This window comes from Podarcis bocagei, assembly GCF_964188305.1.
Source record: "Podarcis bocagei genome assembly, chromosome: 12".
NCBI lineage: Eukaryota > Metazoa > Chordata > Lepidosauria > Squamata > Lacertidae > Podarcis > Podarcis bocagei.
In genome coordinates, this window is record NC_138137.1 from 36,483,526 (window position 1) to 36,508,583 (window position 25,058).

General features: G+C 42.0%; 1 protein-coding gene across 1 annotated transcript in view; it reads right to left on the minus strand.

The window, feature by feature from the left end:
* MINDY3 (MINDY lysine 48 deubiquitinase 3) overlaps positions 1-25,011 on the minus strand; it is a 39,994-nt gene extending 14,983 nt beyond the window's left edge. Inside the window, exons 1-9 of the mRNA XM_081163278.1 lie at positions 24,814-25,011; positions 24,342-24,601; positions 18,104-18,183; positions 17,395-17,452; positions 16,330-16,503; positions 6,808-6,859; positions 5,579-5,693; positions 4,091-4,164; positions 3,637-3,716 (exon numbers count right to left, since the gene is read on the minus strand). Coding sequence (XP_081019404.1) covers positions 3,637-3,716; positions 4,091-4,164; positions 5,579-5,693; positions 6,808-6,859; positions 16,330-16,503; positions 17,395-17,452; positions 18,104-18,183; positions 24,342-24,438 — 730 coding nt within the window. The 5' untranslated portion in view covers positions 24,439-24,601; positions 24,814-25,011. The remainder of the gene's footprint in view (positions 1-3,636; positions 3,717-4,090; positions 4,165-5,578; positions 5,694-6,807; positions 6,860-16,329; positions 16,504-17,394; positions 17,453-18,103; positions 18,184-24,341; positions 24,602-24,813) is intronic.
* Positions 25,012-25,058: the final 47 nt, after the last annotated feature.

Sequence of the window (25,058 nt, forward strand, 5' to 3'; positions counted from 1 at the left end):
GAAGAAACTGAGATGTTTTTGAGTAAAGGACTGAATGATGTTGAGGTATGAATGTGAACTCTAAAGTTATTTTCTTAGAAAATAAAAAGGAGAGTAAACATGCATCTGGAATGTTTCAATGAGACGGAAACATGGAAGGTGCCTAAAGAAGCCAGGGTGGCTATCTAAAGAACTTTTAACTGAGTTAAGATTAAAAAAGGATGTGTACAAAAAATGGAAAAGGGGGGAAACCACCAAAGAGGAATTCAAACAAATAGCCAGCACATGTAGACACAAAGTCAGAAGAGCTAAAGCACAGAATGAACTCAGGCTTGCTAGAGAGGTTAAAAGCAACAAAAAAGGCTTCTATGGGTATGTTCGTAGCAAAAGGAAGAACAAAGAAACAGTGGGGTCACTCAGAGGAGAAGATGGTGAAATGCAAACAGGGGACACAGAAAGGGCTGAACTCCTCAATGCCTTCTTTGCCTCAGTCTTCTCCGATAAGGAAAACAATGCCCGACCTGAAGAATTTGGAACAAATGATTCAGCAAAGGAAACACAGCCCAGAATAACTAAGGAGATAGTACAAGAATACTTGGCTAGTTTAGATGTATTCAAGTCTCCAGGGCCAGATGAACTGCATCCAAGAGTATTAAAAGAACTGGCAGATGTGATCTCAGAACCACTGGCAGTCATCTTTGAGAATTCCTGGAGAACAGGCGAAGTCCCGGCAGACTGGAGGAGGGCAAATGTTGCCCCTATTTTCAAAAAGGGGAAAAGAGAGGACCCAAATAATTACCGCCCAGTCAGTCTGACATCAATACCAGGGAAGATTCTGGAGCAGATCATTAAGCAAACAGTCTGTGCGCACCTAGAAAGGAATGCTGTGATCACCAATAGTCAGCATGGATTTCTGAAAAATAAGTCATGTCAGACTAACCTGATCTCGTTTTTTGACAGAATTACAAGCCTGGTAGATGAAGGGAATGCAGTGGATGTAGCCTACCTTGATTTCAGCAAGGCATTTGACAAGGTGCCCCATGATATTCTTGTAAAGAAACTGGTAAAATGCGGTCTTGACTATGCTACGACTCAGTGGATTTGTAACTGGCTGACTGACCGAACCCAAAGAGTGCTCATCAATGGTTCCTCTTCATCCTGGAGAAGAGTGACTAGTGGGGTGCCACAGGGTTCTGTCTTGGGCCCGGTCTTATTCAACATCTTTATCAACGACTTGGATGATGGACTCAAGGGCATCCTAATCAAATTTGCAGATGACACCAAACTGGGAGGGGTGGCTAACACCCCAGAGGACAGGATCACACTTCAAAACGACCTTGACAGATTAGAGAACTGGGCCAAAACAAACAAGATGAATTTTAACAGGGAGAAATGTAAAGTATTGCACTTGGGCAAAAAAAATGAGAGGCACAAATACAAGATGGGTGACACCTGGCTTGAGAGCAGTACATGTGAAAAGGATCTAGGAGTCTTGGTTGACCACAAACTTGACATGAGCCAACAGTGTGACGCGGCAGCTAAAAAAGCCAATGCAATTCTGGGCTGCATCAATAGGAGTATAGCATCTAGATCAAGGGAAGTAATAGTGCCACTGTATTCTGCTCTGGTCAGACCTCACCTGGAGTACTGTGTCCAGTTCTGGGCACCACAATTCAAGAAGGACACTGACAAACTGGAACGTGTCCAGAGGAGGGCAACCAAAATGGTCAAAGGCCTGGAAACGATGCCTTATGAGGAACGGCTAAGGGAGCTGGGCATGTTTAGCCTGGAGAAGAGGAGGTTAAGGGGTGATATGATAGCCATGTTCAAATATATAAAAGGATGTCACATAGAGGAGGGAGAAAGGTTGTTTTCTGCTGCTCCAGAGAAGCGGACACGGAGCAATGGATCCAAACTACAAGAAAGAAGATTCCACCTAAACATTAGGAAGAACTTCCTGACAGTAAGAGCTGTTCGACAGTGGAATTTGCTGCCAAGGAGTGTGGTGGAGTCTCCTACTTTGGAGGTCTTTAAGCAGAGGCTTGACAACCATATGTCAGGAGTGCTCTGATGGTGTTTCCTGCTTGGCAGGGGGTTGGACTCGATGGCCCTTGTGGTCTCTTCCAACTCTATGATTCTATGATTCTATGATTCTATGGAATGCTCACAGGGATATAATTTTAGAGAAGGGCCAAACAGGAGCAGAAAAACAAGTTGGCAAGGAAAGGGTTAAAAATCACCCAAGAGTACTTTTTGTTTGTTTCTTTGTTTAAAAGAGTGGCCTTTGGGGCTTCATTGCATACATTTGTGGGTAACATACAATTTGATTTTTAGCCACTTTTGCCCAAGGAATACATTAGTACCCAATCAGGTAAGTACTACAGACCCCGTTTTTCAAAAGCCAAGCCATGAAAAAGGATATCTCTATGGTAGTTTTTGTTATGTGAATGATGCCATGAAACTCTGGGTGGGTTGCACAGACCTCCTGGGGTCTGCAGACCACCAGTTGGGAACCACTGCATTACTGTATTGTATCTAGGCTGTATCTGAACATTACAGAAAAAAGTCAGGATTATCAGCAACTCTATACCGATTTTCTTCATTGTTAATCTTGAAATTCTGGAAAGACGAAACAAACTACTGCGCTACATTTTCAAGTTTCCTCATCCTTTTTCAGTGATTCATTTATAACCAAATGGCTATATATGGCAATATACTAGGGACAAACACTCTGTGGGCAAACAGATCAGATTGGGTGGGGTGGGGGGAGTGACATGGGGATTAAATTAGTGAACATTTTACATGTATTTATTTTTCATTCTACTAAGAGCATAGTTCTAGATTCAAGGAAGAATTCTATCAAGTTTCTTATAAGCACATTGTCAAAGAGCTTGATTACATGAAACCACTACCAGCCTTCCTATTTCAAGATATATTAAAGGGGAAACAAAGGCACTGCATAGCTATCTCACAGTAAATACCTTGTGCAATGTCTCTCATAGCAACTAGATGACTTTGGAGAGGTTTACCCACATTCTAAACTCTTCACTTATTTTTCTTCCTTAGGACCTACTGCCATCTTGTGGTAAACTAAAGAGTACAAGTTTCCTTGTACTGTACAGATGCTTCAGGTTACAGACGCCACTAACCCAGAAATAGTACCTCGGATTAAGAACTTTGCTTCAAGATGAGAACAGACATTGTGCGGCAGCGGCGGGGCGGCGGCAGGAGGCCCCATTAGCTAAAGTGGTACCTCAGGTTAAGAACAGTTTCAGGTTAAGAACAGACCTCCAGAACGAATTAAGTTCTTAACCCGAGGTACCACTGTATACAATACTGGTAATTAGCTAACATGGGCTAATTCGAACTCCTGACACCCCAGACTCCTTGAAGAAATTTATTAAAGCCCAGCATTCAAATCTCACAGAACTCAGTGGGGAGGCAATTTACCAAAAACGAATGACTAGAATTTTGCAGTCAAGTAGCATTTTGAAGTGGAGTAATATGTCAATATTCATAAATAGACAAAAAGAAACACAAGCATTCGTATAAAGCCATAGTTTTAGTTTGTAAGAACTATATACAATTCAAATACAAAACATTTAGTATATCTCTTGATGCTGCATCACAGCAAAGTCATATCAAGTACAAACTTACTCATTCCTGAGCATTCCCTGTCTCCATCCCAGACGTTAGATACTGCATGCCCCGTCAACAGGAGGTTAATTAAGCTTTGGCTTAATATGAAGAAAACAAGCTTTTAGATTTGCAATTTGCATTAACATTTTTCTAAACAAATTAATTTTGATGGCACTACAACTTTTTTCTTGAAAAGCACATAGGGAGATAAAGCAAGCTACAACATGCACTTAACTCTTTTCAGAAGGTCTAGGTTCAATTTCAGTTCATCTGGTATAAAATCATACCTCTAACACAACGGTGCTAACAATATGAGATGCTTCCAGATGAAATGATAAAAAACCAGTCCCACATATTCACCATCAATTCCTTTGTAATTAATAACGGCTGAAACTGTGTTTCTAAAGTATGATTTGTTCAGAAAACAGGCAGTACTTTCCTTAAGGAAAGTATAGGACTAACCAGAGCTTACCTTCCATGACCATACACTGGATCTATTAATGGCTCAGTTGAATCTTCAATTTCATTTTTTATGTTTTCAATGCCCTAGAAAACAGGAACGCTTTCTGGTATATTTACTGGCATAGTGGCCACATCTTCCTGCTAAGAAATATTTTTTTCTTTTAACAAATAACCAACCCTTAACATTTTGTCAACAAACCTAAATATTAGTATCAGGAAAAACTGATACATATGGTTAGTTTGCCCTTCATTTTGACTAACTTGTTCCAACAAGATAAATGAATTGTCATTCAGGCTGTCACTGAACAAGCAAAGGATTAAACTGGGCATAGGACAGAGGGGCGCATGCAAGTCTTGGCCCAGTGCTCCTTAGAGAAGCCAGCTGCAGTTTAGATCTTCGTAAAATGAGCCCAAAAGTCTGAATGAGTTAAAAAAAACCACACACCATATTTTTCCGGGTATAAGACCGCCCCCATGTATAAGACGACCCCTATTTTTTTAACCCAAAATTAAGAAATTAAGTTGTTTAGCTTTTGGGGGGCATGGGGAAAGTCACTTCTGCCAACCGCTCACCCGCCTGCCCGCCACTGCCAATCGCTTGCCACAGCCACTGCCGATTGCACACCTCGCCGCAGCCGCCAATTGTCTGCCCGCTCGCTGCTACCAATAGCCCACCCGCCCACTTGTTGCAGCTGCCAATCGCCTGCCCGCCTCACCACGGCTGCCAATCGCTTGCCCAATTGCCACAGCCACAACCAATCGCCAGCAGACCTTGCCGCAGCCACCAATCACCCGCCCAATCGCCGCTGCCAATCTCCTGCTTGCTGCTGCCATTAATCACACGTCTCCCCTTTGCATTCACTATGCCTTGTTTTTTTTTTAAGTGAGACACTGCTGTCATAGATATTGTGAGCTTGGGGGGTGGGGAGAGAGGAGTAGTGATTCTTCATTATTTTGCTTAGTGTATGTGCAAAGTTTTTGTGTCAGCGTTGCGACGATGGGTTCTTTACTTTTCTGTTTGTTTTTGTTCACATGTTCTTGATTTAGTTGCTTAGAAGCAGCTCCCACAACTCAAAAACCTGATAAGGCAGGGTTCCTACTTGCAGGGAGGTTTCACAGTACATTCAGTCAAACAAGCTTAAAAATGCCCTTCAAACCTATGCACTGATCAAAACAAAGATCTAAAAAGCAGCTGGCTTGGGGACACCCCCCCCACCCCATCCATGATTAACAAGTGCCTATACAAAGCTCAAGGTTCTCCCACAGTGTAAAATTAACAGTTTACAGTATTAAAACATCTAATTGTAGATTATGAAACCAAAATGGGAAGATCAGGCCAAACAACAGGGAGTTAATAAATATGCCTGCCTCATGCAGGCACACACATGGTACTGAAGGTGATGGGATGGAGGAAACAAGCACCTTTAATCCCCTTCCTTGCTTCCTTTTTTTTTTTGTTAGTTTAAGAAAACAAACATTTTTAAAAATAGAAACAAACCTTTGTCAGTATCACAGAATACAGAAAAAGCAACACTCCAAATTTGTTTGTCCAGACTGAATACTGATTCCAAACTGCTTCTTTGAAATCAGGAAAGCTTGTGAATGACTGCTTGCTGAAGATTAAAAAGAAAAGTCCATTAGACATGGAACTGGGCTTTGACAGAGTTCAATTTTTTATTTGTTAGCTGACTAGCAACAAAATGCAAGATAACGTAAGGTGCAACTGAATGCTTAAGGCATGCAATAGTATCTGTGACCAATACATTTGCAACACAATTAGCAGCAACTGTCTTAATGGAGAAAAAAATAATGGTTATAGCATGTACACAGTACAAGTAGTGTCAATATGGCAGCACGCGTCACAATTTTAGAAGCCTGGTTTTGATTTTTCACCTGAAAAGTTCTCATACGACAGTGAAAATTGGCAGATGTTAGATTTAGGTCATCACAACTTTAATGACTACTTAAAATTTTGTTCTTGTTGGTAAAGACACAATGGGCAGATAGTAGCATTTGCCCTTATAAATTTTCTCAAATAGCAAATGCCTAATTAAGCTAATAGCCCCATATTGAACTCAGTTCAGAAAGCTGTAAGTACAGAAGACTGTATGCCTAATGCTGTGCTTACACAATGTTCCCTTCCATCACAAACCCCACACATTCAATTGGTAATGTAAGTTCAGGAGTTGAATTGTGCCAAGAGAATTCACTTAGATACCTCTCACAGCACAGGCACATTGAGATGTCCTCAAAGTGTGAATCACTGATTGGTGGGGATATGGGTCTGTCCATCTTTCATTCCCAACTTAGCTTTTGAGCATCTGGGAAGTGTAACCTGAGTTCACGTTAAGATAGATACTGCTGAATTGTGGTGACTGAGTAAGAAACTGGATTGCTTAAAACCATGCAGTTTTTTTCTAAATACATGTGGCTCACAGGACAATTTTGTATTCAGGCCACTTGAAATGTTCAACCATGACTCTTCTAAGCTAATGCTGAAATTTTAAAATAAACGCCTGAATTAAAGCAGCAACAAAATCAAGTTAAAATTACAGATTTGGATAGTCACAGTTGTTTTGATCTTAAAGCAATAGCTTTCTTGAGCCTAATTATCTTTTAAACCTTGATGTTCAACTGCATTAAGTATGAGGCTTACACCTGAAAGAAGTTTTGTTTACTGGGGAACTACAAGATAGTGTATTTTAAGTGTTCCAACATGTTACTTACTGAATTAATGAATGAAATCGCTCAAAGCCAAGCTCTTCGACAGCCAAGGCAGCTATACACAAGAGACACTTTTCAGCACCACACATGGCAAAAAGTGACACAAGAAACACACAGCAAGCTAGAATACTTCCAAGTCTTTCATAATTTAACCCCAACCCCCACCCTCTTTTGGACCAATTTCCACTTGTATAGTTACATGGCGCAAGCCAATTTAATGTAACCCAGTTAGGTCTCCACAATACAGGTACAAACAATTTAGCAATATTGAGTCTAGACTAGCAAACCATTAGTTCAATAGCCTTGAAAACTTTCAAGTTGTGCATAAATTATGACAACCACAGCAGGGAGGTCACCAAGTGCAAGCAAAATGAACACACAATTCTGCTATTTGAGTAAATTTTCCACAAGAGCAAGCGAGTAGTTATACAGATAACTTCAGAGCAGAACCGGTGTTAAGACAGCTGTATTTTCATTCCATTTCTCTCAACACATTTTGCTTCGGAACAACTAATTAGAAAAATATATTTTAAGCAATGCTCTTTTTAAAGATAACTATCCTCTATTATTCTACTCAAGTATGTGTTAAGTGACCCAAAAGTAGGAAAAAATACAGCATTTAGTGCCTTCCTAGGTTCAGACTTTATACCACCTTTCCCTCATCCTCTGTAATTAAATTAGAAGTGGGGTTTTCCTTTACCCAACTGATGCCTTCCCAGTTAACTAATGTGTTACCAAGTATTAGTGAAATGGGCTCAGCATAACATCATACCTGCATGGGAACCACATATATGTTGCTTTGAGTGATGGGAGACAGAATATAACATATAGTGGAATCTCAGGTTGCAGACGTAATCCATGACAGAGGCACGTCCACAACCCGCAGCTTTTGCATCCTGTCCTGAAGTGCCGCGTCTGCGCAGGTGCAATTTGGCGCTTCTGCACATGCGCGAAGCATGATTTAGCGCTTTTGCGCATACGCAAGCGGCGAAACCCGGAAGTAAACTGTTCCGGTACTTCCGGGTTTCCCTCAGTCCGCAACCAGAAAACACGTAACCTGAAGCGGCCATAACATGAGGTATGACTGTAATATAAAACTCAACATCTAGGAAAACTAGTGCAGAAACTAATGTTATCTGTATCACTGTTAATATGGGGTCCTAAGGAAAAGGTGATAGCGGCAGCTTCTGTAATTCTTATTACATGACAAGAATGGCAAGCCCTCAAAATCAGACTAGCAGGATTCATCTTTTATGGAAGATACCTTTGAATTGTACTAATTAACAAGTGTCACTTTGGGAAGTGAAGAACACTGAAATTGTTACATACAGCTTTAGTAACAAATGCCTATTCTGGGACATTCACCAGGTACGAACAGCAGGCCTTACTGCAGTGGTTCCCAAACTTTCCCTTCCTCATGGAACACTTGAACATTGCAGAGAATCTTGGCAGACCATTTAATCATTTTTCTGCCTGCTGTAGCAATTTATAATGTGCTTAATGCTCTGGTTTTAATTGTACTTTTACAGACATGCTGTGGACCACTTGAATGAAGCTCAGGGACCACCAGTGGTCTGCAGATCACTGTTTGGGAACCCCTGCCTCAGTGAAAAGTGTTCTAAAATTAATTACTGCACCAATTAATTATTGGTGCACCAATTAATTATTGCACCAATCACATCCAATAAAACCAATTAAATTATGAGCACCACAACCTGAGGGACTTATGATATAAAGGTATTTCTGAACCTGTGAATTAGCACTATTACAGTCAATGAATGGCAAACAAATCATAGTTGTGCACAACATAAAGCAGATGAAACAAGTAGACTTTGCATTGGCAATCTGTGGATCAGTTACTGTTGCCAATTTCACTGACCCTGCTGAACTGAATGGAATGGTAAGAACAGTATGTCAAGTGATGGACTATGATTAGAGGAACACAAGTGCTGTTGAGAGTAAAAGTCCTGTATAAAACAGGAAGGTTTGAATTAAGTTGCCTGATTCACTATTTAAGGAATATAAAATGGGAAATGGGAAGCTTTAATATAAAGTATCTGTACAAAAAAATTGATTTACTAAAGTTCCAAGGGGTTGTTTTTTTGCAGCAAACAACACACGCCATAAAATGTATTAGGGCTCTATGGTTACTAGAAAAAGAATCTGTTATAGTTTAGTTTCATCAGAAGTGTGTAGACAAACAAGGGAAAGTCACTGACTTTTCAGCTAACAGTTTTTTTCCATATCTGTTCTTTGGGGGATGAGGAAGAAACCACAAGTCCTAAAAATTTATATAAAGATATTGCCCTGGGTCATAGTTTTTCAGCCACAGAAGAATACTCCAGTATGTATGCAGAGAAGCATGTGAATGGGAAGGTAAAAACTGCCAGTTTTCCCTCCCAGCAGCATCCCTTGTGCCCTTTGGGAGGCTGCCACCAGAAGGGGGAGCTGAAAAGGCCTTGTGAGGAACACTTTTTATGGTACTTTGCATATATTCCTAAATATACATGCCTTTCTTCCTACAATAAGTTGTGGCTTCAAAATTGGTATGCATTGAGGAAAATGAAATTTGAGTAAAAGTCAAATACGAAAAACATGCCTGACAGGCAAAATGCAGGCAGGTGATCTGGTGTTAGTGTAGAGAGGAAAGAGAGGAAGCAGAAAGTTACAGGTGTTTATTTTCTTTACAAACTAGCAGAAAGTATTCTGTATAGCAAGTTTCAATATTACATCCCATTTTATGAACTCAAGGCCAATTTCTACACTGCATTTTACAGTCACTTTGTGCAACCAGGAAACTCAAGTCAAATCCCTCCCTCAAATTTAATTCACTGTATGACAGAGACAGCAGTGTGAGAAAGAATACCAGGCTAAATCTTAAAAATGACAATCATCTTAAAAATACTATTCATACCATTACAGAGTGTGTGTGTGTAAGAGTGGGTGTTGAATGTCTGTCTATGTCTACAGGGCTCCAAAACCTGAAGGAGAAGTGGGGCCACACTCTGGCCCCAACACCAAAGCTGCATGCTTCCTCATCCCTGCCTTTCATGCAGGGCATCTGAAGGGAGCTACAATCACAATAGGGCATTATGTTTTCTTATTGCTCCAGTTTTGTAAGACTGTTGAATAAATGCTAGTTATTCAGTACTGGATATTACTTGTAACCTTATTCCAATAGGTCTTTTCTGTCCTATCCTGCCCTTTGCAGTTCCTGTGTGCCCGCCAAATAACTCCAGAGGGTTGGGAGACCCTCCAGAGCAGATGTGGATGTCCCATCACACCTACTGGTGAGACACTGGAACTTTCCTAAGATTTGAAGTGGGTTTCCACTACCCAAAGTCAAAACTGAGTACCGTCTGCTGGTGTTCTGAAATAGTAAGCTGTGGCTTATCAAAACTGGAAGAGAAAGCTTCCAAAGTTCTTCTTGTCAGCTTTGCCAGAGTGGAAAAGCAGCATGTGAGCAGAGTGGGAGGCAAAACTCATTCACATAATGCTAAGCTATGGTGTAGCATTACATATCTGAAAAAAGAAGGAAGTACATAGAGGCATACAGGACAATGTCCTGGCAACTGCTACTACTTAAAGGTCTAAAACTGATAAATGATGATATTATCAATCACTTCATGGTTACTATCAGCAGCAGGCAAGCCAAAATGCACCCAAATGAGACTTTTGGTTTTGGGCTTGGCTACCAAATGGTGGTATTCAGTACAATCCAAAGTACGGTGATGAGTCATAGTGAATACAAATTATCTGGGACTGCCAGACAGCCTACTAGGTGGCAGAAGCAGCAGTGGCAGAAACAGCTTGCCATGACCACGGTTAAAGGGAAGTCTTCTTTCTGCATATAACTGTTAAGTCTCTTTCTGCACAAAACTGCTCCATTTTGGGGAAGCCTTGCTCCTCTTTTCTCATGCTTTCTGAGAAGTTCTGCTTGTAGGCTTTTCCCTGCTTTTGCACACACTGTACGAACCTGCTCTTCACGCCTAGCTGACCACATCCACAGAACTTGATTGTTACATTGTCTCATGCTATGATCAATCATTAGTAACAGACATCCCAAGCTCATGGAAAACAAACTGTACTTGCTCTCCATGCCTAGCTGACCATAACTATAGAACCCAATTGTTATATTGTTTGTGCCAATTAATCCCTAGTTACAATTCAATTAGGAGGCTTCATGCCTGTCTAGTTCTAGCACCGATTCTCAGCCTTCTCTCCATCAATGATAAATGATCACATGTAATCCCCACCTTTCAGATGTAATTCCCGCCTTAGTACTTATGTTAACCAATTACAAGTTTCTGTGTGTATGTATCAACCAATCAACCACAGGCCCACCTGTGGCAATGCTTGCAATATTCAATAAAATAGGCTCTCAGGGTCCGCCCTGACAGACGCCTCATGTTACACCTGCCTCTCTCGTCTCCCGTGATTTTTCATTTCTACATCTGGTGACCCGACGTGCCAGATCCCTTGCGCAGCCGAAGCAGTCAGCCAGCCTCATACTTCACTCGACTGGAGAAGTCTTAGCCGGCTACACCGTGAGTATGGGGGGGGGGGAGCTTACAAAGTCCCAGAAAGTGCATGCTACTGAACTGCTTCATTTAGTCAGACAGAGAGGTGCAGGTGCTCATGTTTCTTTAAAGGAAATTGAACGTTTGTTATGTGAGATTGCATTCCAATGCCCCTGGTACCCTGAGGCAGGCTCCTTGGGGGTAGAGGCATGGCAAAAGATTGGAAAAACCTTTTTTGCAGAGCCCAGGGCTCCTATCCACTGTCTGCTAACTTGGCAGAAGTGCGCAGATGCCGTGGCAAAATTTGGACCTCAGGCGTCCCAGGCGTCTCCCTCGGCCCCTGCATCTCTGTCTGTTGGAGACAACCCCCCTCCTTATCCTAAGCTTTTGCCTCCTGCACAATCCTGCCAATCCCTCCCTCCTTTGCCTGCTTCCAACCCATCCACCCCCCCTTCCCCCCCTCCTGCATCTGCTCATACAGGAGCTGTCCCGCAGCCCACAACCACCACCCCCATTCCCCCTTCCCTCCCTCCTGTGTTTCCTTTGCCTGCATCCGCTTCTTCAGAAGCTGGGTCTCAGCCAACATCCACTTCCCCCCCTCTTTCTTCCCCCCCACTTTCTTCCCTCCCTCCTTCCACCCCTCCCTTGCCTGCCTCAGCTCCTGCCTGTTTCACGGGAGCTGTCCGTGTTGCACTTTCCCAGGCAAGGCAGAAAGGGCTCCTATCCTTAGAGGAAGAGTCTGAATGGGCTGGGGTGTTGCCATCTGCTTTCCCTATTTCTTATGCAAACCCAGGCACAGCACAACAACAGGTGCTATATGAAACCCTTTCTTATTCTGTAATGCGAGAATTAAGAAGGGCCATTGTTGATTCTGGTCTCAAATCCTCATATGTAACAGGAATGCTGGAGGGAATAGCAACTGCTTCAACTGCAATTGCCCAGGTCATTTTGCTAAACAATGCAGAGCCCCTGGCAGGGGTGCAAACAGGAATGGTGATGCCAATAAGGCTAAGCCTTCCAAGAAATGCCCAAAGTGCGGTAAAGGCTATCATTGGGCAAATCAGTGCAGGAGTTCGGGAAACTCCTTAGGGGCCCCACTCCCGGGCCAGGACAAATAGGGAGCCCTCCGCCGTTAGTCTCCACTATTAAAACCATCTCAAAGGATACACGCTCTGATTTTACCATCGACTTAATTAATCAAAAAACCAAAGACACTGTTTTTACCTGGTGAAATTGTGCTTATGACCACCCAATTGGCAGGCCCACTACCTCCTAAAGTCGCAGGTTTAATTTTACCCAAATTTTCTGCGGCCAAAGAAGGAATCCAGGTTATTCCAGGAGTTCTGGATCCTTTATCCCACTCTTGATATCGCCGCTCTGTGAAATTGACTAACGATTGTGATGCTTTTGTCTCCTTTTTCAGTAGGTCTGAATATATCTCTTTAGTTGTTTCTCTCTTAGGAGTCCCTGGATTGGCTGTACGGAATCGTATGAACATTAATTCTTCAGCTTATTCTGCAGAAAAAGCCCTGAATTTTACTTTGGAAGCTCTTCACCTTTTGAATAAAGAACAGAGTGGACTACATAATGGACTTTTACAAAATTGTGCTATTGATTATCTATTGATGATTCATCATTATGGATGTGAATAAGTTGACATGTGTTGTTTTAATATTACTGATAATTCCAAAGCCATCCAAAAGCAGATCTCTCATTTGCAAAATCTTACATATCACATTAAACAAGACATTGGATTTTCTGGCCTCTGGGATTCTTTCACCCAGTGGCTTACTGCTTGGCTACCTAATCTTACCTGGCTTCGTAATCTCTTTCAATACGCCCTTGTCATTATATGCATCTTAATTTTGTTATGTTGCTTCCTTCAATGCGTTCCTGGCCTCATAAGTCTTTTCTCTCGGCTTCTCTCTCCCCCTCAACCACCTAATAAACTCCTTGCTGCCTACTTTGCGAAATGGCAACACCAACAGTAAAACTAAGGTGAGATGTGGACGGGCTTATTTTGGGCATGCGTTGGCAAACCACGTATCCCGAAGTATTCTTGTCCCATCGATCCTGGACGGATTTATTTTGGGTATGCGTTGGCAAACCACGTATCCCGAAATATTTTTGTCCCATCGACCCTGGCGAACTTATTTTGGGCATTTGTTGGCACACCACTAATCCTGAAATATTTTTGCCTTATCTACCCAGAATGCCTCGCAAACAAGAAAAGAAAGGGGGAGATAAAGGGAAGTCTTCTTTCTGCATATAACTGTTAAGTCTCTTTCTGCACAAAACTGCTCCATTTTGGGGAAGCCTTGCTCCTCTTTTCTCATGCTTTCTGAGAAGTTCTGCTTGTAGGCTTTTCCCTGCTTTTGCACACACTGTACGAACCTGCTCTTCACGCCTAGCTGACCACATCCACAGAACTTGATTGTTACATTGTCTCATGCTATGATCAATCATTAGTAACAGACATCCCAAGCTCATGGAAAACAAACTGTACTTGCTCTCCATGCCTAGCTGACCATAACTATAGAACCCAATTGTTATATTGTTTGTGCCAATTAATCCCTAGTTACAATTCAATTAGGAGGCTTCATGCCTGTCTAGTTCTAGCTCCGATTCTCAGCCTTCTCTCCATCAATGATAAATGATCACATGTAATCCCCACCTTTCAGATGTAATTCCCGCCTTAGTACTTATGTTAACCAATTACAAGTTTCTGTGTGTATGTATCAACCAATCAACCACAGGCCCACCTGTGGCAATGCTTGCAATATTCAATAAAATAGGCTCTCAGGGTCCGCCCTGACAGACGCCTCATGTTACACCTGCCTCTCTCGTCTCCCGTGATTTTTCATTTCTACACACGGTACATGTTGGCAGTAGCGGTGACAACCTGCAAAGCCTCGTGGTGGCGCCCCAATCAGTGGCAACTTGCGAGGCCTTGTGGCGGCAACGGGAGGGAGCAGCTGTAGCAGAGGCAGCCTGCAAGGCCTCGCAGTGGTGGCACAAACTGTGGTGGCCTGTGAGGCCTTGTAGCAGTGAGAGTGAGTGACTGCAGTAGCAGCAGCGGACTGTGGGGACTTGCAGCAGCAATGGGAGGCAGTGGCAGTAGTGGTGGCGGCCTGCAAGGATGGGAGATGGCAGCAGTAGCAAAAGTCCCTGTTGCGATGCGTTTTGACTTGCCTGCTGATGAAACTGTATGTGTGATGATTGATAATATTGTCATTTAACCGCTTTAGACCTCTTTAGTAGCAGCAGTTGCTTGGACATTGTCCTGTTTGCCTCTGTATAGATCCATCCTTATTTCTGACATTGTGGATGATTTCATCCATGATGACATTGCAGTGTTTAGCTGATGATATTGTGAGGTTTAGCTGGTGATAACATTGCAGTGTTTAACTGGTGAGTTATTGCAATGTTGATTATTGCCTAGCCCTTACACACATTTTGATTCACGATATATTGCCAGCTCAAATATTATGAAACAATGATCAAACTGGTTTTGGACGATATGTTGATGTATCACCCAGCCCTACTGTAAGGAGCAAGGGCAAGACCCACTATGTGAGCAGATGCCCACCTGTGTAATGTGAGATGTCACCAAAAGTTCCCTATATTGAATAAGTGTGGGTTTGCTTGTTGGTTTTAAAAGCATGTACTTAGAACCTGATAATGGATACTGAATACTTGTGTTACCGATATTTATTAAATATGTGCCCATTCTGTTGCAATTAAATCAGGAAAGAATAGAAAAGTACAAATCGCGAGCTGCTGAAACTAAGCTGGTAAATGTCACACAATTATGCAGAAGCAGATACCAGTGATAGGAATGTGGTGTTCTCTTTTACTAAAAGGTATCCATAATAGGAGTTTTCAGAATGTCATAGAATTATAGTGGTTTTCCAGCATTCTCTTTTTTTAAAGTAGCTTTTTAAATAAGAATATTTCAAAATGCAATGACATGATGATAAAGTGTATTTATGTGAGGGGGAAGGTTCAATTTCTCCTTTTATTTTCATGACCCATGTATGAATAAATTTACTTACTTAAGAGAAAATGTTTTGGCAAGAATATCAGAACACTAATCACATGCAAGAGTCTTTAAATTATTTCTTGTCATAGCAACTCTCCTCTACTGACTGCCCATTGTGAATGACCTAATGATATCATATTAAATTGACTGCAGGTGGAAACTAAATAAATGTGTTAAAATAACCCAAAGTAACTATGGAACACACAAGGGTAGTAAGATAAATTTAACAGCGAAAAGTCGTTTCCAAATCATTCACACTGGTCCTTCTCAATTAAATATATATTTAATAGAACTGACAATTGATCAGTCGATCAATCTTATGCTTAATAAATATTAAACTGATGAAAATTTGCATATGAATACTTCTGAAATTCTTAAGTTATGCACATGTCACATGAAGCAGATAGAGGAATGTCTCTTCAATATTATACCTCACACCTACAGCATTTCTAAATTATTGTATCAGAAAAATATTGCTATACAGTCTGCTGCCTGATTCATTAGGGGCACCATTTTATTAAGTCAAAATGTGTTTATAAATTCCAATTATTATAAACCTAATATTCAATAGCTAAGGGTTGCCTAGCACCATAAAATGGGATGCAACACTAGGCTTGAGGGTTTGTCAATGTCCTTAGATCAGGGGTGGCTAACCTGTGACTCCTCAGATGTTGTTGAACTACAACTCCCATCAGTCTGAGCCAACATGGCCAATTGTCAGGAATGATGGGAATCAAGTTCAGTGACTTCAGGGGAGGGGATGCTGCACAGGTTAGCCCACCCTGCCTTAGATCAATGACACTTAAATGAGTCTGTATTGAGCTTAATTTATGAAACTGAAGAACAACTAGTGCCAGGATAAGAGATCTGGCATACAATAAAAAGCATTCTTAAAAACAAAATAAAGCTTGTTAACAAAACCAAAGCAGTGTTCAGAATCGTATTACACAAGGCATATCTTACAAGGCTGGTCCTCTTGGTGGCTTGATTCAGCAGAACTATCAGAAATACTAGCAGTTTCTTCAGCAGTCCTTCCTCTTCGCCATGTTACCAAACAGTATGATTCTGAATTATCAGAGGAAGCCAGTTCCAAAATATCACTTAAGGTATGACAGAGGAGATTCTTCTGCTCTTCCTCTGAAATATTCAAAGTCAGAACAAACACAAATTTTGACAGTGAACATGCATGCAAAACATCTGGCAATGTTCATACTACTCAGGGTTTTCCTTAAACCCTGGCAGCTTTAAGGCAGACTAGGAGAAGGATTGGCAACTGGTGGTTTCCAGGTCAAATCTATATCTTGAGGCTACCTAGACCCCTAATCTACCAGTCCAATTTTTCTACTTAATTCAGCAGGAGGATAAGAGTAGGAAAATGGAACAAGGGAGGCATGATGCGGAGCAGAAAGGATCTGTTTACAGTTCATGTTATGATCACAATACAAATGAGTTCAACCTTAAGAACCAGTTTTTCTTTGCATTTATAATTTGACAACTTTGGCAGATTCCAGTTCACTGTTTTTTCTAGGGGGGAAACTAAACATACACACAATTTCTACTGAGCCTTAGAAAATCAAGGGTAATGGGCAAAGGTTCTTTATTCATCAGAGTTCCAAGTGCCTCTACTTATCCCAATTGAATACAATGATCAATGAGGGTAAGTCCACCTTCTCCAGTCCTAAGATAAGAGAAACAAGTTCAGCAGAAACAGTAAGACAAACTGTGTAGTAAGAATAAAGAATATACAGTGACATTTATGCCACTTGCCTAATTTACATGACAATTCCATTTGCAGGATTTGGACTTTCTTAAGCCCCACTTAAATTTTGTAATGCTGAATTCTATACCCTCTATTTCAAAACCATCAGCAAATAATGCATTTGTACACTAATTGTAACATCAAATTACTGCAGAAGCATATTGCTAATAGCTCATGAATAATAGTGAACTATAATTTAGCTTAGCACTGTGTAATTTGCTGGCAAGTACTATATCAAAACCCTCTTGTGGAGGTAGATTTATGGTTACCTTGACATTGTCTCCAGGTAGATTTCTCACAAGTAAAAAGCTTCTTCAGAAGGAATGCCTTATATTAAAGATAACATTGACATATCAGATATATGATTTGTTCTTCAGTGGTGCAAAGTTCCATTTTCAATATCAGTTTAACTTCTTTTTAAAAAAAATAAAATACATTCCTAGCTACAGAAGGCCTTTTCCCCTATGCAAAGGTACAATTTACTTTTTTGCTCACTATCACTAAATTATTTACATAGCTACGGGATTAGAAATTGCTTTACTATAACAGCATGATAAATTTTCTCATGCAATTATATCATTCTCTCCGAATCTTACGAATGTTTGAAGCATTTGATGGCCAATGTAGAGGACTAGATATCTGCCCCTACCTAAAACATAAAATGAACTTTATCAAGAGTTAAGTGCTGCAGGAACTCACGGAACAGGTTAGTTCTCAGATCTGTATCTGCAACTGATTTAAGTACGCATGTTGATTTTATGTATTATGTTAATACTGCAGACAACAGTGGCTCAAAACAGCAGCACTGGTAGTGTTCAATCTGTACTACTTCAACAGAGAATAATCACCTAAAGTAAACCCAACCAATATATATTTGTCATAGTGTTTACTTTAGGTTTTCACATAAGCCAAAGGACAGAAGGCAAAAATAGGTATGTTTCAAATTTACATAGTTTCCACAAGCTTCTATAGTATTACCTGAATGGGTGCAATCACAGCACAAGGGCCTCCTTCAAATTGTTCTAATGCAGTTGATTCTGATTCACTAAATACAAACCCTAATAGGAGGAACCAAAATAATGGGTTAGTTGTTTCCAAAGAAAAATGTCCATTAATAGAACAGTCTTTCATACTTATTCCTTGTCAGAGTCAAACTGAGTTCTGAGTTCTACTTTCAATATTCTGTCTCTGCCTAATAAAACTCAAACAACCCTGCTCAGTTCTTTTAACGGTATCAATTCATTGTACTGATGCTTTCAAGAAGCTGCATCAACCCCAGCCTAATTTTCGGAGTGGTAGTAGGTAATTATCATTTCCTAGTGTTTATATCCTTACTTATCCTACCTTCTGTTAGAAATGTGCAAATGTTATTCAGTCTGGCTTGGTAAAGGCCATCAAATCCTCATTCCAATACAAGTGCTGCAGTGACAGGAATACCTTTATTCTATCTATCTATCTATCTATCTATCTATCTATCTATCTATCTATCTATACACACACATATACATATATTCATATATATCACTACATTTCTTCTTAAACCAGAACCTAAGCAAGTTCCAACATTGTAAAAGAAATCTTTTTCTTAATGTTTTAAGAAAAGGTCCTAGGGACAAAGTATAAATAAATGACTGGGGGCGGGGGAGTGGAAACCTACATGGTAATGTCCATATACTGGTGGGCGGGTGAGAGGACACAGTCATGGTCTCATCAAATGACTACCTTCAACTGGGTTCAACAAATAATAAATTCCATCTGAACACAGATATCCTAACTCCCCAATGGTACATTCCAGCCACACACAGAAACTGTGCTCTGCAGTTTTGCTCAATTTTGTATTGAACTCCATGCACTTTCTAGGTCATATTCAATCTAGAGCAGTGTATTGCTTTGACACAAATGAGGTATTGGAGTGAAGAGAGTGTACAAATATGTCGCTTTTGCTTAGCTTTTCCAGTAGCTAAATGGAACCATGAAACAAACCAAAAACAATGGATACAAGTTTCATCTGCCATTTCAATATAATGGGTGAAGGGGGTATTTTTACAGGACACAAAGATTTACAAGGATACTGTAGGAAATGGTAAACAAGTACAGTCCATCTCTGAAGCAGGTCAACATAAAAAGCAAGACTTGCATGTAATTCCAAGGACTCTATGAACTTTTTACAAACAAACAAACTTGCATTGAGCTCAGCAGCAGCTCTAAAATTGTTATATGAAAGGACAGCAAAACAAGGCCAGGTTTTCTGACTTAACAATAACTGAAGCTTATATTAACACAAAGGCACTGTAAAGCTTGAAAGCTTCTATTCCAGTCTAAGCGAGTTGCTGGGTGAAAGGGGGTGGGAAAAAGCTGCAATAGAACCAAAACCAGAAAAATCCAACTTAGGGAAGAAGGAAGTTAAGAATAAAATATATTAACCAAGTCAACAGAACAGGTGGCAACAGTCATCTATTTAACAGACACTGCAGCGTATACTGTATTTGTGACAGAGGTGTTTATCCTGTCTTACCAGAAATCTTCTAGCAGGTCACACAACTTTCTCATATATCACAAAACAATTTTTCCATCCTGTGCAAACACAGAAATTGCAGCTGACTATACCCCCCGTCACTCAAGTTCACACACTGTCTACATGAGTGAGTACACGAGAATGTGATTTATTATGTACACAAAAGGACCAGGGTGGTGATCAAAATGTTTTTTATCCAACCTTTGCAAAAAGAAAATTCTTCTTCAAATTAATTACTTAGCTGGGATTTCTTCAACTTACGTTTCTTTCTTATTGATCCTTCAATTATAGGCACAAATATTTTAAATTATAACCAAACAAGCTTGCACTTCTGACCAAATTATTTCAGTACAGCCAGTACCGTATTTTTCGCTCTGTAAGACGCACCAGACCACAAGACGCACCTAGTTTTTGGAGGAGGAAAACAAGGAAAAAAATATTCTGAATCTCAGAAGCCAGAACATCAAGAGGGATCTCACTGTAATCCCTCTTGCTGTTCTGGCTTCTGGGATAGCTGCGCATTCGCTCCATAAGACGCACACACATTTCCCCTTACTTTTTAGGAGGGAAAAAGTGAGTCCTATAGAGCAAAAAATACGGTAATTACTAATTTAATAGCCAGTGTTTTTCTGAAGGCAACATGGAGCCCTAACATAACCCTAATCTGCTCATGAAAACAAATTCACTGATTAGCTCCTTAAAACAGACAACTGCCAGAACATACTACTTGCCCATCCCTTTCTTATCAACATATCCAGCTGCCAGGTCCCTCAATCAAACAGACTTTAATATAAAAGCACTGACAGCAGCAGCCAAACTACAGAACCTAAGATAATAGCTTAACAATAATAAGTAACATAGTTACAAGCACATATAAGCTCCAAAATGTTAACTGAGCATGCACACACACAGAGAAATGCAATCAATGCAATACCTGTTTATAACATTCCTCTCTATGTAAAACAGGAAAATAAATTTTAAAAGCTTTCGTGTGCATGCACACTTCTTCAGATATCTGGTATCTGAAGAAGTATGCATGCACACAAAAGCTTATACCCAGAACAAACTTAGTTGCTCTCTAAGGTGCTACTGGACATTTTTAAAATATATATATATATTTATTTCAACTGCGTCAGACCAACACGGCTACCTACCTGAATGTAAAAGAGGAAATAAAAGGAAAATAGCCGTTCCCAAGAGGGGACAACATAATGCGTGATTATTGTTTCAGCAGCCAACACACAAAGGAGAGCAGTTGTAGAAAAATAAAGGACAAATCACATTGGTCTAGAATGCATATCACATTAAACCATCACATTGGTCTAGAATGCATATCACATTAAACCATAGTTTAAACAGGCTATAGTGCTACTGCACACTGCTCAAAGTTCCTGTGGTGTTCTTCTCCTGCTCCTATTGCTCCACAGACAAAACAAGCCAGAGTCTGGCCTGTTATCTGAACCCAGGCTCATTGCTTGTTTCCTTCAAACCAACCATGAACAGAAATCAAGGTTTGTTCTTGGTTTAACCCTCGTGGCATGGCTTGAGAAGAACAAACCACAAGCCCAGGTTTGAACAATATGACAAGCCAAATTTTGGCTTGTTTTGTTTGTTGCGCAGCAGGAAGATTGAAGGAGGACCACCTTAGGAACCTATGAGCAGCATATACCACCTCACTGCTCATTCACATTGAACCACAATCTATTTTTAATGTGATGTACGAAGTAGGCCACTGGAAGCAAACAGGAGCATTTCTATAACACCAACACATTTTGAACATGGTCATAACCACAAATGCATATTTTATTGATGATGAAACATGAACTGTGGCCAGAACTGAACTGAGGAGAGCAATTAGCAGCAGCATTCTGCTGCAAGAAGCCAAACTTCCAACTAATCGTTCTTCTTCTCTTCCCTCAGTTACCTTTTATTGCAAAACAAATTATTTCATTAGAGTGGTTTGCCATGCATCTGAGATTCAAGTTAATGGAAATGATGGAATGGGCTAAGACAGGCTTCCTCAACCTCGACCCTCCAGATGTTTTAAGACTACAATTCCCATCATCCCTGGCCACTGGTCCTGCTAGCTAGGGGTCATGGGAGTTGTAGGCCAAAAACATCTGGAGGGCCGAGGGTGAGGAAGCCTGGGCTAAGATATTGTCAACCCAGAAACAATAACCTTAGGGGGTGCCTTTTTTGTAGATTTACCAAGGAGTTAGTTACCTGGGTACAACATTTGGAATGGTGGAGACGATGTATACTGCAAAGACAAGAGTAACTACATATGTTACTGCCCAATTAATTCATTTAACATGTTTACATTTCCATTTAACTTATCAGTGCTACATGAGCATATACTGGCTAGGTCGCACCAGCAGCTATTTTAAATGGGCTATAGGGCTGAATCATCTTGTGGTGTCCACAAAATTTAGCAATTTCCAATTACAGGGTGGCACTTCTAAAAGGACATTATAAAATATTGTCAAATGAAAAATACGGAGAAATTAAAATGAGGACCATATTAACTTTCTAGAAAGATTACATGGATGATTCCTAAATGCTGTTTTTTAGAGGGAGCTTTCGGTGCCATGCCCAAACACAGTAATTATTATTGGATAAATATTTGCACTTCATTGTTTCTATTGCCAGTGCTGTAATAGGCAATTCAAAGCTTTTATTAACCTCTTGGGAGTCAGTAGTATGGACACAATCCATAATTTTTTTCTACCAAGATCACAGCACATCAACTTTTAGCTTACAAAAAAAAATCTCCCGAAGCAAAACAGAATGAACAGAATAACTTGCAAGGTTTTTATATTCATTATTCATGGACAAGCTGTTGATAGCAGTGTTTGCTATCAATGCAATCAATGCTACATCATTATATGCATAGAGTAAGCCAAGTCAAGCTTAGAGGAGAGGAAATGTTGAAACCTTTTTCTACATATTCCACAGCAATCTAGACTATAAATGTGAAATTATACTAAAAGGATATAACATCCCAAGTCCATGCAGTACTTAGAAGAAAGCCTTGCTAACAAATCAAAAAGTATTTCAGATTCTTGGGCAAGAGCACCAATTTTCCAGCTCTGTGAAACCAGACCAAAAGCATAACATGCAATACAACATGGCAGAAATTTATCAGAACAACTAATGGTTAGAATGACCATCTTAAGGAAACCCAGGACCCTTAACTTATACACATGACGGAATAGCACCAATGTTACCCAACCATGTAGGATAGTTATTACAAATAGCAATAAAACTGTGCTGAACATAGTAGCACTGTTTACAACATGGAGCTGGGAGAAAATTACTAGTTTGTTCTTGACCACAGGCAAAGGAGCAGCAGATGTATCTTGTCACCTACTGGGTTTAGAGCTGGGTGACATCAGCTTTTCAACATCATGGTGTATCGCCAACCAAACATCACAGTTTGGTGATATACCGTGATGTTGAAAAAACAAGATGCATTGGCTTCTACCCACGAGACACCAGGTGAAACTGGCCCAGCTTTCACCTTGAGAGCTGAGGCAGTTTCACCCAGGATCGCAGGCTAGGACAATGCAGATTGTTTGTGCCGCTCAGCTGAGGGGAGGTCCCCCCCCAGCTGAGACAGCCCCAGTGCTCTCACCACTCATGTGCCTCATATGCGAAGCATTGGGGCTCCTTTGAATGCCCGCTGTGGGGAGTGGCAAGCGTGCTCCCCTCAGCTGAGCAGTTTCAAAGAGCCCCCACCCCGCTTGCAGAAGCCAGTGCCGGGCTGGGCTGGGGGCTCCTTTAACTGCTCGACTGAGGCAGCGGCAGTTGCACACTCCTCAGTTGAGCAGTTTAAAGATGCAGAGGGAGGAACAAACTGTATTGGTGCCTCACCAATACAGCTTGTTTCTCCCCCTCTATCGTATGAGGGCAGAGTGGGATGGCGGTTTCAGTCAGAGATATAGGAACTCTTGACTCCCTCCAGCAGACGCTGCTAGCAGAGGGACTCGGGAGCAGAGGCAGTTTCACCAGCGATATACTGCTGAGTGAAACCGACATCACGGTCTGCTCCTCATACTGGTCCTGGGCAATATATCACCCAGGCCTAACTGGGTGGCAAATACACCCTTTCCCAATAGTTAATATACCAAAGACTTTTACAGACAAAGAGAAAGGGTTTGCCAACCTTATGGTGCAAAAGATATCCCCAGCTCATACATAGATAGGGTGGGTGCGAGGAGGCAAATGACACATCTTAACAGCTATCATGATGACTGTGCCACCACTAGGTATATTTGGGTCCCTTCCTGCCCATTTCAAAACAGGGGAATAACAGGCAAAGGAAGATGTATCAAGGGGATAAAATCTATCTCAGCTCACTACTTATAGTGCAAAAAGGGGGGGGGGGACAGAAGAGCAAGAAGGGTGGAGATCCCTTATTCTCCCAAGTCACAAACCACCCACCTCTCTGCCATGATGCAGTTCAAGGCTGGGCCAGCTGGGAGCGCTTGTCATGCCAGACACTACCGACGGCATCACGCTTCCCACCAGCGCCTGGACGAGGAAAGGGGGAGAAGGAAAGAGCACAGGGGTCCAAAGGCAAGAAGATGTGTGTGCAGGAGGCGGAGGGAGGGGGTGTGAAAGGGGAATGTGAAAGTGAATGAAGGTGGGAGGGAGGATCAGCGATGCGGGGGGGGGGGAGAGGAGGAGGCCGGGACGTACCTTGTGCCCACCGGCAGAAGATGGTGTCGGCGAGGCCCTGCGTGCCGGGCTTCTTGCCCCACACCAGGTGGACGACCTCCTGCCCCAAGTCAGCCATGGCGGCGGCTCCCGGCGGCGGCGGAAAGGCGGCAGCGGCGGTACAGGCGACGGAGGGGCGGCGGCCAACCTGCGTTCGCTGAACATGGGCAGGAGGCGGAGGAAGCGGCGGCGAGTCTCTCGAGCGGCGGCAAAGCGGACTCCTCACGAGGCAGCTGCCGGGCCTGAAGGGGAAGAAGCGGAGGATGCTGAGGAAGGGGGACAGGGGGCAGACGGAGGCCCAGCGCCGCCCGTTGAGGCGCTTCTCCCTCGACAGAAGGCCGCGCCGCCTTCCCCCCGGATTCACCTCAGACGCCGCGCCTGAGGAGGCCGCGCTTCCCCGTGAGGGGCCGCCTGGACCGACTCCCCCGTCGGCGTCGCGGCTGCTTATACTGACCGGCCTTTCTGCTCTTCCTCCCTCACTGGTGCGCGCGCGCCCGCCTGCCTCACCCGCTCCCTTCCTCAGGGCTCAGTAGTAATACTGAATGGTGGGGTTGGGCACTACGGGCAGCCCCCATTGGAGCAGCTCTTTGACAAGCAGGCACCCCGTCGAATGGGAGGCGTCGAAGCTGGGCTCACTTTGTCCCCCCGCCCATCCTGACTCGGGGAGTTAACAACACGGTCAGAAGCGGGGCGGGGAAG